Source organism: Dermacentor silvarum, unplaced genomic scaffold, assembly GCF_013339745.2.
Source record: "Dermacentor silvarum isolate Dsil-2018 unplaced genomic scaffold, BIME_Dsil_1.4 Seq173, whole genome shotgun sequence".
Lineage (NCBI taxonomy): Eukaryota > Metazoa > Arthropoda > Arachnida > Ixodida > Ixodidae > Dermacentor > Dermacentor silvarum.
In genome coordinates, this window is record NW_023605802.1 from 41,910 (window position 1) to 60,001 (window position 18,092).

Genomic DNA, 18,092 nt, shown 5'->3' on the forward strand with positions numbered 1-18,092 from the left:
GGTTGGCATGCGTTGAGGACGTCAAGCACACCATCTACGCCGACGACATTACCATCTGGTGCGCCGGGGGATGCGAGGGCAGAGTCGAAGAAGCCATGCAGGAGGCGATCGACGTGATCGAGGAGTATCTCCGCCCCACCGGACTTCGGTGCTCCCCCGCCAAGTCGGAGCTTCTGCTTTACAGAAAAGAGAAGGGAAGAAGACCGAACGATTGGAAGCCAGTCTCCGAAAGCAACATCTGTCTTTACACTTGTGATGGAGGGGTGATACCCAGGGTCGACGTCATTCGGGTCCTGGGCATGTTTGTCGAATTCAACGGCGGGAACGGAACGGCTCTCCACAAGATCATCGCAAAGACGGACAACGCCTTCCGCCTCGTTCGCAGAATCGCAAACAGACACAGAGGCATGAAGGAAGCCAATCTCCTCACCCTTATCAACGCCTTCGTATTATGCCACTTCACGTACACGATTTCTATGCACAACTGGCTCAGAGCGGAGCGAGACAAGCTCAATGCTCTCATCCGCAAAGTAGTCAAAAGGGCTCTCGGGCTACCCATTAGGACCCATACCGAAGATCTCCTCAAGCTGGGGGTACACAACACCGCCGAGGAGATTGCCGAAGCCCAAGAACGTGCGCAACTCGCTCGCCTGACCACCACAGCGGCAGGTAAACGCATCCTCGAGGAGCTGGGTTACCCTCCTGTGGTACTTCGAGGGTCACAATGGCCCCCGTGTACATTACGACAAGGCGAGAGCAGTCTATCAACAAGACAGAGCACGCTTCGTCGACGCCGCGGATACAGCGATGGAAAGACCTTTGCCGTCGTCGTGGTCGACTCCAGCGGCAAGCTTTCCAATAGCGCTTCAATTCGACTTCAGACCCCGAAGTGCCGAGCAAGCGCCATCGCCCTCGCCCTGCTAGACGGTCGTCAGCCATTCCAAAACGGCAGTTAGGGCTTTTCAGAAGGGTCGCATGAACAAATATCATTCGATTCACTGGTTTCCCGCTCACGTAGGGTCGGTCGAGGGTGCTCCCCCGAACCTGCTCACGAGGCTGCGCGCGACCTCACCGACCGCGCTCCTTTCTCGTAAGCCTGCAAAATTTTTCCATGTCCAGAAGGGTCTTTCCACCCCCTCACCCCAAATTGAATAGGGCAAGCTAGACTTCAGACCGGCACATATCCGTGTCTGAAGTTTAGCACACGAGGACATTAGTAATAGTAATATTAGTATTATTAATGCCGCCCGCATTATATGCCCACCTGCTATGATCCCCTTGGGATTGGCAGCATCTTCAAATAAAACAAATAAAAATTGCACTTGCATGAACAGCGTATTGCTACACAGACAATTGTACATTACGACATCTGACAATGTTTGACGTGCCCCGTTCGGTCAGCCATGCTGAACAAATATTTTGTTTTCCTTTCTCGTAAGCCTGCAACCAATAATTGTACAATATTCGGTGAAGGAAACGCGATACTCGGACGACATAGCGGCTGGCCCTTTTTGGGCCACCGGTGAATGCTAGGCTATTCCTGAGGGGGGCCGAATGCACATGCAAGACATCACAAGGTGTCCCCCCCTGGTGGCGCAATCAAGTTTCAGTAGTCGCGCGCTCCAAGTATCGCGTTTCAGTCGCTGAGCACTGTACATGTGTTTTAAACAGGCGATTCAATTCTTTTGAAATGGACACGTGACCTGACTGATGACTCTACAGTTCGATTTAATTACAACGCAAGTACGATGACTTACTGGAAAATTCAGAAATAATCGTCCTACTGCAATTTCAACACAAATGTCGGTAGTCCATCCAAATTTGTTACTGAAGAGGCTAATAGAGATTATGTGACGCACCCTCTTAGATCTACGGCTTTCCTTCCATTCGAAATCACTGGAAAACTTCACCGACTCTCCGTAGGGTGGCATCTGGATGGCTTTGGCTCCGCGGCGATTGCTGGGCAAAATATTTGGCTACCGGGTGCACTCCACGTCAACTCGAATGCATTGGTGTGCAGAGGTGCGGCGCTGTACTTCTCTCACCGATGTTCTCTCAACGATGGAACATGCTTTATTACAAACTAAGTTCCCAACAATGCTCTAGAAAGTTTGATACGGAAAATTTCGGTCAGGTAAAAACGATATAGCCAATACATTAGGCAAAGTAAGCTAAAGAGCTTGGTGGCGTAACCCATTCAACGGGGACGTTCGTAGCATCCACCCAGCATTCATTCCTCCGATACTAAAAAGAGATTCGAGTAGAGGCCCGATTGCAGAGAATGCGAAGGTAAAGCACATTACAACACATTTTTCTGGTGGAGGTCGTCCCCTATACGAAGTCGTCCTCTGCAGTTCTGACCCCGGTTCGCTCCGTCGTCATCCTCGCGCTTAAGTTCATGCAGTGCGCATGAAACCATGCGCGTACGTGAACGCCCCGATGCACCCGAGGAGCTCCATTTCTTGTCGTCGCTGAAAGAACTTTTTGACGCGACCGAGACTGTTCCTTTTCGCATGGGGGGCAATTGACACAATGATGTGGGGCTTCCGCACCGCGGGACGGCGCGCGCAAAGGTCGGCGCCATGAAAGACGATGAAGCGCGTATATAATCTGCACGCTCTTCTTCTGGCCCGCCATTAAAGAGAAGCGCCTATCTTGCAAGACTCCGTCTTGAATCTACGTTACAATATAGTGCGTAGATAGATAGTGGCTGTGAAGAGGAAGAGGCGTAGTTCAATTACCCGAAATTATCTGGCTCGGGTGAGAATGTAGTTGTTAATATGCGGGGCAGCATTGTTATCTTTCACTTCGCAGCGCGCCAATCGAGTGCTCCAGCGAGATCAAGCTGTGGTTCAATACTCGTCAATCATATCAATTAGAACAGAATGATAAAATAAATCGCTAGTCTTTGCGATTCGGCTCTCAGGGCCACAATGAACATATGTTACTTATTAAACGTTTACAACAGGTGTAGTGCGCGAGAAAGCATTGCGCACTGAACAACACAATCCCGCATTCGTTCTCGGAAATCATTACAGTTGTGCCCGCGGCCCCAAGTTCACGAAAACAGGCTTAGTAGTTTACATGCCGGCCCAGCTTTAAAGTCAATCGGGCTATACGATTAAGAGATGTCCCACTTTGCGTGAGCATAACGGTAAGTACAGTATTAAAACAAGCACACAATCAGTCCGCCAGAATTATAAAATCGTTAATTGGCGACGAGTGGCCAAGAACTGCTGAACGTAATGGTCAATAACGCGTAAGGAATATCTAGCGTCATCGTTTTCAGTTAACACGCACACAACAGGTCGTAACAGTTATACCTGTTGATACCTTACTTCCGACGGAACCGGCATAGAAAGCTACGAAAAAGCGACGCTCCATCACATCTCCAAATACTCCCACTCGTTTCCTGAAGGTGCAAGTCACAAATGATAAGTGCAAGTTGCGCAGCAGGCGCACCAACTGGAAAGTCTCAACCAAGTCTGCACAGGAGTACTCACCAAAAAAAAAGAAAGAAATGAAAAGCGCGTAATTAAATCTTCTAGCGATGGTGACCTCCACGCGGTAGGCGGTGCTTCGAGAGCTTGTTCCTCTTCAACTTCGGGCTGGCAGGGTTCTTTATGTGTCTTCTGAGTGGCGAAGCCAGTCTCCTGTCGACGTTCTCTGGCCTTGCCAACACACCGCTCCCTGCACCTTCCAGCGAATGCCGCGGCGACTGCAGTGTACCGGCCTTTTTCACAGGCTCGGCCGCACGTACCGACATCGCCTGCACCGCCCGAGCTCCAACTTCGTCTCGATGTTCCAGACGCTCAGGAGGCATTGGGGCCTCAGCAGTCGAGGCCACATCGTCGACGCCCAACCTCCGCGTTGTTGGCCGCGAGGGCGACGAGCTGCGCGCAGGCGTGACACCGCCAGAGGCTATTGTGGCCACGGCTTGCAGGGGGCTCCCCGTCTCAGCGTCCACTCTACGGAATGTGGGAGAGGCGACCTCCGCTGGAATGGAGTCCCTCACAGGCGAGAAATGGTGCGTCGTGGCAGACCAACGTTCCATCGTCTCGGTGGCAACGGCGGTCGACGCTGCAGCGACAGGCGACGGTGAGGATAACAGTTCGGGGTCTCCGAGGTGAGGACCCTCCATGGGACGCGTGGTACCAGCAGGGTCCACCACGATACTTGGAGGCGAACGGCACTGCCCCGGACTTTCGGAGGGCGACTTCGCGGCGTCGACGCTGGTCCCTGAAAAAGGAATCCCTTCCTGTCCTTTCGGTGACTCTGCGTTGGGCCGGTCCTCCCGGAAGACCTCATTGGCAAAGGGCACGGTCTCAAGCGATGCTCGTTTCTGTTCGGCATCGTCGTCGGCGAGTTGTACCGCGGGTTTCTCGTCTTCGGTTGCTGCCGAGGTGGCGGCTGGTGCTGATTGTGTGGCACCTCCAGCAACTGGTTCGCAAAACGAAAGTTTCGGTCCAGAAGGCCGAGTCTCGGAAGCGGTCACGACACTGGTAGGTGTTCTTCCAAGCTCCTTCAGCGCTGGCTTGACTGACCTTCGTCTTTGGTGGTGAGACGAGGCGAAGTGTTTCGCTTGTGGCTTGACCCAACTCGAGACATTTTGGTCTGGCGTGCTGGCGACTGGAGAAGGCAGCTATAAGGATAGCAAGGTAAAATGCGGAAGTTATGAAGGCAATAGCGGTATGCGCTGTTTTTCCGCGAGTATCAAACACTTTTCTGACCAAATAAGTCGCCAAATCGAGTACAAAAGAAGGCCTTCGTCAAATTAAGAAAGGGTAGTATTGCTCTTTAGTGCTCTTTTAGAGGACTAATAGCATGGAACGACTTGTCACTTCTGCATCCAAAACAGGGGTCAAGACCCGTCAGACCTTTGGAAAATACTACTGCAGAATCTCCCTAGTGACACTTGTCAGATAGTGCGTCAGCATTCTTTTTAGTCGCTCATCTTTCACACACACGTCTCTTATTATTACCCTTATTAATCTTGATTCGGCATAAGTAATGTTAGCTTAAGTCACGTTAATTATTTAGTCATCTTATTACCACTATTAATACTGATTGGGCTTACGTAATGTAATCGTATTTAATCATAATTAGGTCTAAGTCATCTTAATTACTCATACTTAATCCTGGTTAGCCTTAATCAATGTATGTAATTCACATAAAATTACGTTTTATTATGTTAAGCACCCTCAATTAATTGTCTTTATGCGCAAGTAATTTCATCAATATTAACGTTCATTAGGCTTCCTTACCCATTACACCGACATTAGTCTTATTTAGGCTGAATTCCGTCGTCATTATTTTATTAGTTTTTACTAACCTTAATTACTCTTAATACCTCTTCAGCACTCAATATACATAGTCGTAATCATAAATATCAGTAGTCATACGTAGTCATAAGGCATTCTCATTAAAACCTCCATCGGACTCAAAGTATACCCAAGGTCGATTCACATAGGTCGCGAAGCTTCGGGCGAAAAGCGGTTCAGAACAAATTGTCAGCGACATCAGCAAGGGTGGTTATGGGAGCAGCGATTGAAGCGCGACTATGTTTGGAGGGAACAAACATTGGGAAAGAAAAAAAAGCGTTTTATAATTAAAGAGAGACACAGAGATTCATTCAACGAAAATAATGTTCCTAATCAATTTTATAACGCATGGCGAGAAAAGAAGTGACAATTCTGTTTCACTTGATCATTATCAATAAATACTTTTTTTCAGCGCCCACCGCAAGAGCGCCCATCGATAGCGGTGGGCGTTCATGCCGCTATCACTTGCAATGCAATGCAGCTCTTGAAGTGTGCAGAAAGGCGCGCTCGTAACGCTCACATGTTGCAATACGCCCCCCCGCCCCCCTCGCATGTTGTGTCGTTTTGCCTATCGACGTTTGCCTAAATTTGGTGACGCGGGTAGTTTCATTGTTTCTTAACCTGTTCAGTCAAAAGCAGTAAGTTGCGACCGCCAGATAATTGTTCACTTTAGTTGTTTTCGTGCGACAGCGCTGGCCGACGGGCTTCGCGTCCGAAGAAAGGACGAGCACTCTACGCAATCTACGCCCAAAGCGTTCGTAGGCCTCCAAAGAAAGTATGTTTTGTGCAGGGATGTGATTTCGACACCCGTACGGCAGACCTCTTCCTGCCTTACTTTCCGTGCTGAAAACTCGGAACGGCCACCAAGTCGTATGGCGGGGCATTTGAATATACAGCTGTAATGGCCGGCCTCCGAAAACAAATTTCGCGCCTTTAAGAACAAAATGACGTCACTTCTGTTTTTAACGAATATGACGTCACATTATTTTTTTCCGGCCGGAAGTGTTCCCTCCTCACACAGATGGCGCTAAGCCCCATGATCCGCCGATGAACCGCCATGTTTTGAACGTATGGGCTTCTATGGAAGCTTCGCTACCAGGTATACCTTGGTATACCATAGGTATACCTTGGTATACCTATGGAGCGCATCTGTCCCGCGTTACAGTTAGAAGGACGGACACACATATTTCCGAGGGAAGCATCCCTAGAATGCTTAGGGATTAAAATAATGGAAGCACCAGAGAGTCTCGAACAATGTACTATATAATGGGGCGTTTGTGATCAGCACTCTACAGACAGTCACAGTGAGCGAACCGACAATAGCAAAAAGCAGCGCAAGCTCGAGCTTCTGAATCGTCGTCATCTTCCTGCATGAGCAGCGCACTCTGCTTCTTCAAATAGCGATAATATTCTTCACTGGATTTACTTCCCGGAAAAGGGCCATCCTGGCGAGTTAGGCACAGGACACGACAGCCTGGTCATAGTAAGGCTTTAGCCGGTCACGCAGAGGGCGTGAGTCCCTGCATATATGCAGGGACTCACGCCCTCTGCGTCGTTGATCTGAAGACGGGTCAAGCGGCTCGGTGACGTAATTCACTGGCTAAATTTGCCTGACAACAGGGTAAGGGCCATGGTACTTCAAAAGAAGTTTCGTCGACTGGCCGGGGCTGGCTGAGAGCATCCAGAGCCATACGAGTGAGTCGGGGGTATAAGACATTGGAGGGGACTTCGAGACATTGCGATGGTGTTTCTGACTTTGCTGGTCAGCAGTGGTGAAGGAGCGGGCAATCTGGCGACACTCTTCAGCGAAATTATTTAGCGGCTTGAGAGACTGTCTTCGACTCACTCACACCAGGGTGATAGGGAATGATGAGTCTAGCATGCACGTCGTGCCCGTAAAGTGAGAAGTACGGAGAGAATCCAGTGGAGGTCTGCATAGCGGTATTATGGGCGTACGTCGCAAAGAACAGTAGATTGCCAGCATGTCGCCCAATGTTCGATTAAATCGTTCTGACAAACCATTCGTTTGAGGATGGTAGGCAGTGGTGGTTCGGTGAACAACGTGGTATTGCTTTAAAATCGCTTCAACAACGTCCAACACAAAGACACGTCCTCGGCCGCTAAGTAACTGACGTGGTGCGACATGCCGTAAAATGATGTGTTCTACAACTAAAGAGGTAACGTCACTTGTCGATGCAGATGGCCGCGGCATGGGGTGAATCAAGAAGTCGATAAGGGAAGCAAGCCAGGGGTCCTTCGCGCGTTTTCTCCAGAAGCATGTCAGTGATGGCTAAGGAGGACACGTCGCAGGCGGACACAGACAGTGTCACGACACCAGGTGGGAGAGGTGAGCGGGACAGAGTGCCAGCGTCTGAATGTTTGCGTCGCGATCGGTATATTGACGCGAATGTCGTACTCCTGGAGCCGTAGTGCCCAACGAGCGAGTCCAGCAGATGGATCATTCAATGAGGACAGCCAACATAACGCATGGTTGTCTGTAACCACATCGAATGGGCGCCCATCAGGTAAGGGCGACACTTTCCTTTGTCCATATGACGGCTAGACACTTTTTATGTAACTGAATAGTTGGCGTCGTATTTAGTGAGCGCACGGCTGGCGTAAGCAACGACGTACTCGCCGAATCCGGGTTTGCGCTGGGCAAGCAAAGTGCCTAGGTCAACCCCGCTAGCATATGTGTAAATTTCAGTCGGGGCGAGTGGGCCGAATCGTCGCAGGATCGGAGGTGACGTAAGTAGTGGCGAAGTGTGGGGAATGCATCGTCGCATGCTGGTGTCCCTGCCGTAAGGTCGCGTCTGCTGCGGAGGTCAGTCAAAAGTGGAGGCAAAGTTACCGACGAAACGACAAAAACATGAACAAAGGCCGATAAAGCTGCGCAGTTCTTTCATTGTCTTCGGTTTCGGGAAATCGGAAACGGCACGTAGATTTGTTGGATCCGGAAGTACGCCATTTAGAGAGACGTCATGACCAAGAATAAGCAGCTTCTAAGCGGCAAAGCGACACTTCCTTAAATTTAGTTTTAGGCCAGTGGAACTGAGGCAAGTGGCGACTGCTTCTAGACATAGGAGATGCGTCCCGCAGTCATGTGAAAAAATCTCAATATCGTCCAGGTAACACAGGCACCTCTGCCACTTGAGGCCTGCGGAGGATGTTATCGATCATGCGCTCAAAAAGTGGCAGGCGCGTTGCAGAGCCCGAATGGCATCACACTGAATTCATATAAATCAACGGGAGATACAAAGGCTGCTTTCGGGCGGTCGGCCTCAGCCATCGGGACTTCCCAGTCCGTAGCCGGAGCGAGGATATAACGAAGAAAAGAATTCGGCGCCTTGTAAGCAGTCCAGGGCGTCATCTATACGAGGCAGCGGATAGACGTCCTTGCGCGTAATCTTGTTCATCCGGCGGTATTCAACATAGAGCCTTATTGAGCCGTCCTTTTTCCTTACGAGAACAACCGGTGAGGCCCATGGGCTATTCGAGGGCTGTATGACGCCACGCTAAAGCATCTCACCAACTTGTCCTGCGATGATGCGGTGCTCAGGGGCTGACACACGATATAGGCGCTGACGTAAAGGAGCTTGTATACCAGTGTCCATGTGGTGAGCTATGGTTGTAATACGGCCCAAAGAAGGTTGTAGGTAATCGAAGCTGGCGCGAAAGCGTTCAAGTAAGGAGGTGAGCTGCAGTGTGCACGTTGCTGCTGCGTCGTCGATGTATCGAGATAAGGCGTCGTTAAAGGATGGTCGAGAGGGTAGAACGGAAGCTTAAATGACGTCTATCTGAAGAGAAGACGGTTGATCAGGAAAGACGTATGTAGCAAAGAGATTGAGCTCGTCAACACTGCCAAGCCACTCACCCCGCAGTAAAGTGGAGGGGCAGGGAAACGGATTGAAAGCATATATGGTATTGGAAGTGTCATCAATTGTCAGTACGGCGAAAAGAAACAGAAAGCACTTGCGACGGACAGCGGTTTCGAAGGAGCAAAAAGTATGGTTGAGCCAGTAAGCACGCCACAAGAAAGAGGTACCATAGCGGATGAGAAAGTGGGTATAACAGTTTTGCAGGCAGAGGCTGCGAGTCGACGAAAGTGAAGTCACTCAACAGCGAAAACTCGACTTCGGCGCGAGCACAGTCGATGACGGCTGTGGCATGCCAGAAACGCTGTCGCTCGTAGCGCCGACGAGCTTAGCGCTAGTCACGCGAAATGGAAGGTACCTCCGAAAATAATCGCTCGAGAATACCTTCCTACATGCGTAGTTAAGTTAAACCAAGTGAAGACCTAGCAGCAACCAAGTTAATATCCAGCAGTAGCAGCCAGTAAGACTCGAGGATCGACAGTTTCGATGTGCCAAAGCTTTGCACGACCGAGTGCAAACTTGCCGTTTTTTTTATTATTATTGTAATTTTTGTCGAAGCCCTAGCACCTATGTGTCATTGTAGCGTCAAGAATTTTAAATTTCTTAATTTTTTTCGTATTTGGGCTTCCAGGACCAACTAAATGTTACTAAAATTTACTAAACTTCAGTTTAGTAATTACGTGTTATATAAAGGTATACAAAAACCTTATGTGGTATATAAAAACTATACTATAAAGGTATATAAAAACTTACGTGTATACCTTTTTAATAAAGGTATACACGTAAGCAGACGTCGTCCCTATCCATGACGCCACGGCGAACTGGTACGGGAATTTCAGTAAGGTAGAAACTTGGGGCCAGTTGGTGTAGCATAGTTCAAGTTCGGGACGACCAGCGCTTACACGAACATAGATAAGAACGACATACACACTGCGCTGACTAGCAACTTATGAGTTCATTACTTCTTGCTGCGAACTTTATACTGTCACATAGTAGTGACGCTGAAGAAAACAGTCGTAAAACTGTGTACGACGAAACTGGTTGTTTATTGGGCGAACCTGTGCCCACAAAATCAAGGTACACTCAAAGCACAACGATAGCGGCGAACACAGTCGGCGATCGTCGAAAATCTGATCCGCGGTGAAACGTGTGGGCTTTTATACCTGAGTCATCGAAGGTTCCAGATTAATCCCTGATGCCCGCGGATGTTCCAGAAAGTTCTAGGCAATTCGCGTCGGTCATACAATCAGATAACATAAGCGTCGGTGAAAACAGGCAACGGAATGAAGCATCGATAAAGTTCTAGAAACTAAACTTCCGATACAGGCGCATCCTGTGCCGAGCGATAACGTTTAAGATTTGTTAGCCGGTGGAAAGTGGCCACCGGTGAAAGATAAACATGTATACGTGTCAATACATTCGCAAAAAACAACAGAGAAAGGAAAAGGGGTCAGGAACAAAGGTCAGACCTACCATGATAAATACAATAACGTATTTTTGTGCAGCAATACTGATAGCATGCTGGCACAGTGGTCTCCATTTTTTTTTTTTGTATCAAAATAGGCTTCAAATATTTCCCGGGCGCTCTGCTCACGGTAATTTCGCACAATATGACCCCTGTGGAAATTTGGATGGCACTTTCACTCGCTACAATGCACGGCAAGATTTCTACCTCTCAAACCCTTCAAAGAATTTGCCTGTTCCCTCAGATGGTCGTTTATACAACGGCCCGTCTGGCTAACGTAACATCATAGCCGCAGGACAGTGGAATCAAGTAGACAACTTCGCTGGGGCATTTGACATACCATGTGTGTCAAAAAGCATCGAACCTTCTTCTTTCCTACATAAACCAATGAAGTGCGGGAGGCTTCTTGGAGAGGACATTCATGCGCATGCGTGAATTTTTTTTCGCCCGCAGACAGCGTTAGTTGCTGGCAGTCGGCCTATGAGTTAGGATGCGTAGTGAGCGCTTGTCGGATTACAGTAGGTTGTAAAAAGACGGAACAACATGAGCAGCAATATTGCATTAAATTTTGCCAAAAGCTTGGCGCTAACCAAGAGGAAACCATTCGCAAGATTCAACAGGCTTTCGGGGACGATGCCATGGGCACTTCACGGATAAAAGAGTGGTACAACCGCTTCAAAGATGGCCGCAAATCAGTGGATAGTGAACCGCTTTCAGGCATACCTTCAAGAAGCCAAGAAGAGAATGTCATTGAGCAAGTGTGGACTTTTGTCATAAAGGACCGTCGCATAACAGTCCGAAAACTTGCGAACGAGGTAGAGGCATTAGATCAGTACATCCAATTTTGGCCGAGGATTTCGCCATGAGGAGAGTGTCCTCAGAATTCGTACCGAAACTGCTAACAACGGAGCAGACGCAACACCGTCTGGAAATTGCACAGGACCTGCTGGACAATGCAAACAGTAACCACAACTTTCTGAACATGGTGATCACAGTCGTGGGTTTAGGGGTACGACCCAGAAACCAAGAAGCAGTTGTCACAGTAGAAACATCCGACAGCCCAGAGGCCAAAAAAAAAAAAAGAAGCACAGCAGGTCCTCAGAAATGTCAAGGTCATGTTGACCGTTTTCTTCAACACTCGTGGAGTGGTGCATCAAGAGTACGCACAACAAGGCTAAACCTTCAGAAATTAATTCTATCAGGAGGTCCTTCGTCACCTTCGTGATGCTGTGTGGCGCAAACGACCGGATCTGTGGGCCGTAAAAACTTGCCAGCTCCATCATGATAACGCACCCACCAATTCGGCGCATCTGATTCAGATTTCCTTCGCCAAACACAACATTCCTGTGGTTCGTCAGACTCCCTATACTTCCCAAGCTGAAAATGCCGCTGAAATTCCCAAGCTGAAAAAGAATCCGGTTTGAGTCAGGAGAAGACGTCATGTAGAATGCGACGGCTCGGCGACAATCAATAAATGTATTTCTGCTAACCAAACATTTAATACGTTTTGAACACACCTCGTACTTTCTTGCGTGGTTTTTCTCGCGTGTTTTAGCGGCTCTTTTATTGCGATAGCAATTATATGGAAACTCCAAAGCAGATTTCTGCCGTCGGCGTCGCCGTCGTCGTCGCCGTCGCCGTGAGGTTCCGTATGACGTCAACGGCGATGAAATCGTCGCCGCCCTCCGGACGCTGTATGTGCGAGTGAAAGGGCGCGACGACGGAAGCGCGCTTTCACGGGGAGCGAACGCACGTCGGAGAGCAAACGCGCGTTCTGCGCCGTGCTCCCTGAAGGGCTGCAGAATTAAGCGTCTCTTTCCTCCTTTCCATATGTAGAGAGCAAACGCAACTTTTTCCGTCGCGCGAAAGGCTGTGGGGGGACGGGAGGGAGGGAAGGGAGGGAGGCGAAATTTATATAAAATACACCAAATACGTATTTATATAAAAACGCCGCGCGCGTTCGGTGCGAACAAAGAAAAGCGTGACTCCTACCTTACTGGCTATCTTTTTATATTATGTGACACCTCATGCACGTACGGAATAACTAAGTATTTTTTAAGTATTTCGTCTAAGGGCTGGTCTTGCAGACTTTTAACTAGGGTTCAGGAAGTTCCAGACGGCGTCGCTACCTGAAGTTTCATCTTAGCGTTATTTCTGTCTTTTCTTCACGATAAGGGCGGCTTTTTCTTTTGGTATTGTAAAAGGATAACTTACTAATATAGCTCAAATAATTTGCTTTAGTGCCCCTTTAAGGGGAAATGGAGCAACTAATTACAGACTCGTCCTGTTGCGACTGCTATAGCATTTTTACCTTGCTGGTCGAGACCTTGGGAAGCGCTGGCACTTGCAGCGTTGTGTTTGGACTTCCGTCTTGAGGGCTCAAGCCGGTGCCTCCACGCGACCGACTAGGGTGCGGCCGCATTGGGGTGAAGCTGAAAAAAAAAAGAGAAGGCCTTGTATCGTTTTTTTTTTTTTTTCCAAGGGAGGGGGGGGGGGGTGTTTTTGTTAAAGCTCCTTTAGAGAAATTCAAGAATACGCAGTCGTCAAGAGACACTAAACAAAAATATTAAGTTGAACTAGCGCGATAGACTATCCGTTTTATAAGTACATCGTCGTTTTCTTTTGGTAATATGTCGCTTTGTTGAGTAGAAAATTGCCGCCGATGGTTCCGCTCCTACTCCTCAATTTGAACCACCCGCGCCATTCACGTAATCTCCACATGAGGTTCCTCTATGCCGCGCTCTGGGTACCTTCCAGTGTTGACGTGCAGTGAGAGGTACCACAGTCCACATCCAGGTGCTGCCACTCTGATTCTTAATTTTCGTCATTTTCTCGCTCACAATATCTCTGTTCCGGCTACTAATGAGGAATTCATAATGACAGTTATGACAGAGCCTAATCTTTCAATCTCGCTAAATTTAATATTTTTGTTTGGTGTATCTTTAAGGAGAACCTAAAGAAACAATTTGAGGCAGATGTACCTGCGGCAAGCTGCCTTCCCCCCCCCCCCTTTTTTTTTTTTGGTATGTGTGTGTGTCCGTCCACGTTCAATTCCCTTTCCTACTATTTCTACATTTCAGCTAAAGCCACAGGTAATTTCCTATCTGCTTTCTTCAACTTATTTGTTGGATTCATATGACTGATTAACATGATTCTTCTGTTTCGAGTAAGTCGCAACCACACGGAACTTCTGTGAATATCTCTACCTTATACTGTAGTATTCGACTGCTTTCAACCTCAGCCTTAACCAAACACTGCCTATAAATTTCTAAAAGCAAGGTTTACTGCTATATCCTTTCGCGCAGAGATCGCCTCATATTGTGAGCCGTACTCGAAAAGGTTCTCTTCGGGCTTGACTATCTCGGGTAGATGCACTTCCTTGGTATTCGGCAGCTTTCCCACCAAAAAGCCGCTCAGACCGCACGTGAACGCAAGAATCAGGAAGGACATGAACTTAGAATCCTGCAAAAAAGCACGAAGCGATGCTGCAAAGCGTAAAAATCCAGCAGAAATAGAAACACAACAGTTTTAAGTCACGTCTCGCAGATAGTACCGTTTTATCGCAATTCAAAAAAAAAAAAAAAAAACACGTTCAGTGCGATAAGAGCTTTGCCACTTCTGGTGACTGTCAGCTAGTTCTGTCAAACACGGTCCCCGTGCGGATAACCTTCATCTATATTTCGTCTTTATCAGGGTTGAAATCTAAATTATATCGTTAATGCGAGTTTCAAGCCGGTTGCCTCCACTTCGTGAACACAGATACCGAAATTCATGTGCGAAAGGGTGATGACAGAAAAGGCGGGGGGGTATAAATTGTTATCCAGCCGACTGTGCACCAAGCTAAAAAGGAAACCCCTATGGGTTTCTTCTACAAAAGGCCTCGCAGCTTTAAATAATTCGTCCTGGTCCGGGATACAAAACCGGGACCAGGACCTTTCCGGGGCGGTCGCTCGACCAGCTGAGCTAACCAGGAGGCAAGTTGATAGCAGAGCGATCCCGAGTTAATCGACAGTTCGAATGACAGGGACACTGAATATAAACACCAAGGCGCCGATGTGTCAGGCCAAAAAGGTCAATAAATAAATGTCTTAGACTGGCACAGGATAACTTTTAACTACGCAGAACAAAGAAAACACTGTGTTAAGATAAACATGTGGATTGGACTTCTGAGGTAGGAAGCATGCGACACTTTCCAAGAAGAGGAGCTTCAGTTTCGCTGGAAGACAATGTGGCGGTGCCTGCCTTTCGATTCCCGAAGTAGCTACCCGTGACGTCGAAGAATACGGGAACATCAGGTCAGGGCTAATTGAAAAGTTTACTATAAAACAGGCGTTACACGAGCTTCAAGGTTTAGGAAAACCCAATTTTCTCAATGCTGCAAACTTTTGCATATTTCTGGCACACAGACATAGGTCAAATACGTGAACATGTCATTACATTTGCGTACTTTTGGTTAATGACTATGGTGTCACGAAAACATTACCAGAGTCACGGTTTGGTCGTCAATGCAAAAAGAGAAATACCCAGAGATTTGGAGTCTCGAACCGTTATCCTACCTGTAAAGCTTTAAATAGTGTGTCTTCATCGTCCCTTCACCGTATCTTACCAATTATACTATGAAATCACCCCACTGAACAGTTCTTCACCATCTACCCTGCCATCTCGTGACGTCGTGCACGTACCCCGACTGAAGCCGTACTTTTCCGTCGCCTCCTCGTGTAATTAGTCTGCGCCGAGACGGCGCTCAGCCCGCCGGGGCGGTTAGATGTTACGGGCAGCCTCCTTGCATTAAGGAAGAAGACGACGATCGCCGGAAAACGCTGCGCGTGTTCAACCATCTTGGCCATCTCTGCCAACAATCCCTGTACATACATACTGTCCTTTTTTATGTATTTGACGCCCCGTCACAATATTAGTTACGCCCACCGGCAAAAGTTCTCGAAAGCAGCAAACTTTGGCAAAGGGTCAAATACATTGTTGCCTAAGGATAGCGCACTGAAGTTAATAGGTGCACTGCATACGGCGCGACTGGAGGCGTGGGATGTACCTCTCAGTCCACTGAGACCATTAAGTACTTCCTAGTCCACAAAGACCATTAAGTACACTGAGAGCATTATTAAGGCCAGGGGTGCAGGGGGAGTGGCCCCCTGGGTTGCCCTGTGCGCACTCCTACGGTAACATTTGTAACAAACGCGTCCTCCTCTGACCGTTCCTTGGTAGAGGTAAGGCGCAATGATGGTCCCGATCCTGCCGAAGCCAGCGCCCAAGTTGAAGCTCAGAGCTCGTATGACGGTCGGGAAGATCTCGGTGGCGTATACAAACAACACCGTGTAGGCAACGTTGGAGAAGAACCACGCGCTTGACAGGGCCATGAAACGGGCGCTGGAGATAACTGCAAGCGAAAAGTATGGTCGCGTTGTGTAGTGACGGCGAACAATTAAACACTGCCGAAAGCGTTAATTAAGAATTTAACCCTTTATTCGGCAAATTTTTGTGCACAGGAAAAGATTTAGGACACAAATCACGATAGCGGCGAGCACAGTCATCCGCCGTCGAATCTGCACTCATGGATCATTCGGAATTGTTCGCGTTTCAATTTATGCTGACAGTACATTCCAGGATAAACGCTGGCGCTCGAGTACATTCTAGAAAGTATAAAATATTCGAGTCGCATGCGCCATCTGATCAGATAACAGTGTATAGAATCGGCGACAACGTTTAAGAAGTTTGAGTGTATGTGCACGCCAAGCGGTAACTGGAAAACTGTGATCATTCGGTGAGAAACGGTCACCGGTCCAAGGAAAGGAAATATTGGCGTATCAATACGCAGGTTTCTTAAAGGATAATTACAAAAGTCCGAATCGAACTTTGCACATTCTTCACGACATGTATAAAGACGAAATGCGAACGGATGACGCGAACAGAGGAATAATCCCGGCAGTACATCTGCGCAGTGAAGAATAAGACAATTACTCACTAACTGACCGCTTAAGCGACTTGACCAAAGCTTGTTCCGTAAACAAAAAAAAATAAAGCTATATTCAACCAACAGTTGTTCCAAGTGTAATTTTGAATTAGGCTCTTTTTATTCGTTTTTTGCAAGACTTCTAGAAATTACACACAAAAAAAAACGCAAATAGATGCAGTATATTGTATACAACTCCGCAGCTCTACATCGATAACTAGATGTCACAATTCTTTAAACTATAACTGTCAGATCGTGCAAAGCAGACAATTATAAGCTGTTAATTTACAACTTGAATGCAACTATGGCAATGTTCACGCGGGTTCTGTTAAGTCCTATAGTCACAAATTACTGTTGTGCTTTCATATATATATATATATATATATATATATATATATATATATATATATATATATGTATACACTATTATTCGGCCATTGCTGTATAAAAAGAGAGAGAGAGACTCATGACAAATAAATACATGTATATGCTCCCTACAGTAACCAGATATTCACGTTTTCTTTTAAATGCAAGAAACCCGATAAAATTCAATTCACTGGAATACGATCAAGACTGTACATTTGTTGCCAGGAGCTCCCGAAGTAACCTTAAGCACGCTACAAATAGATACTCTCAAGAACAGTGGCTAGTACTTGCTTAATGCATTATCAGAATCCAAAGTAAACCAAGCTTTTGCTAACCAGCGTTCGCCCTTCCTCCCACGACAGAAGCAGCTCGCAACATTGTGGTCCACCGTCGTCTGCGCGTTTACCTCTAGGCAGGAATGCGACGGCGATGCAGGAAACGCAGACGATGTACAGCGACACCGCGAGGACGTCTCTCCGGCCCAGCCACACGATCAGAACGTAGGTGGCCATTGGCGACGCGGCCACGAGGGCGAACTGGAACAAATTGTTGAAGGACCCCGCATCGACGTCGAGAGCGAGACCATAGAACGTGATGGAGCAGGCGAACCTTTGGGAGAGAAAATCGATTTGGGAGGGTAAACGGGAAATAATTGCGTTAACATTACAGCGTACCTCTTCGAGGTCCAGGATCCATGATTTAAAGCGCGTTCATCCCATTGCAAAGTGCGGCACAGGAACACACACTCGACACATGCCCTGCCTCTTCGAGAACCGAAGTGCTACACCGTCGATCGTACTATTTATATTATACACTTTCTTTTCACTTTGACACTTCTAATGTTCACGCAATAAAAAATAAACATTGCGTGGCGCGGCTTCACAGATGATCCCCTGTGGTTCTTGAAGACGCGGAAACGTCTCGGCTACATTTTTCTGGACGCATGAGCCAAACAGAACATTCCGCCGTACCGTGTTTGGATGGCCTAGCTATACGAGACAACGACCACATTGGTGTGCGTTTCTTTTTTTTTTTTTTCCTTTTAAAGCGCAGCTCTTAGACACCCATTCGTGCGGTGAGCGTCGGCGTAACCGAGCGAT

At 47.8% G+C, this 18,092-nt stretch overlaps 1 protein-coding gene across 3 annotated transcripts; it reads right to left on the reverse strand.

Moving 5' to 3' along the window:
• Positions 1-1,265: 1,265 nt before the first annotated feature.
• LOC119434695 (fibrous sheath CABYR-binding protein-like) lies at positions 1,266-17,713 on the reverse strand. 3 transcript variants are annotated; one of them, XM_037701785.2, is made up of 5 exons: positions 17,399-17,713; positions 15,869-16,053; positions 13,993-14,123; positions 12,973-13,093; positions 1,266-4,642 (listed from the first exon to the last, which is right to left on the reverse strand). In XM_037701785.2, the coding sequence occupies exons 1-5, from the start codon at positions 17,502-17,504 to the stop codon at positions 3,545-3,547; spliced, it is 1,641 nt and encodes a 546-aa protein (XP_037557713.2). In that variant the 5' UTR covers positions 17,505-17,713; the 3' UTR covers positions 1,266-3,544. The 3 variants fall into 3 exon arrangements, with proteins under 3 accessions (XP_037557713.2, XP_049515524.1, XP_049515525.1); XM_049659567.1 differs by having other exon boundaries at positions 17,328-17,409; XM_049659568.1 differs by lacking the exon at positions 15,869-16,053 and having other exon boundaries at positions 17,399-17,511.
• Positions 17,714-18,092: the final 379 nt, after the last annotated feature.

What these genes read in the sequence shown, in the direction of transcription:
- LOC119434695 (XM_037701785.2), bottom strand. Translation starts at nt 17,504, where the DNA reads ATGGCCACCTACGTTCTGATCGTGTGGCTGGGCCGGAGAGACGTCCTC. An exon ending in CGTCGCATTCCTGCCTAGAG is followed by an intron (nt 16,054 to 17,398) that starts GTAAACGCGCAG and finishes TTTCGCTTGCAG; the next exon opens with TTATCTCCAGCGCCCGTTTC. An exon ending in CCAAGGTCTCGACCAGCAAG is followed by an intron (nt 4,643 to 12,972) that starts GTAAAAATGCTA and finishes CTATCCTTATAG; the next exon opens with CTGCCTTCTCCAGTCGCCAG.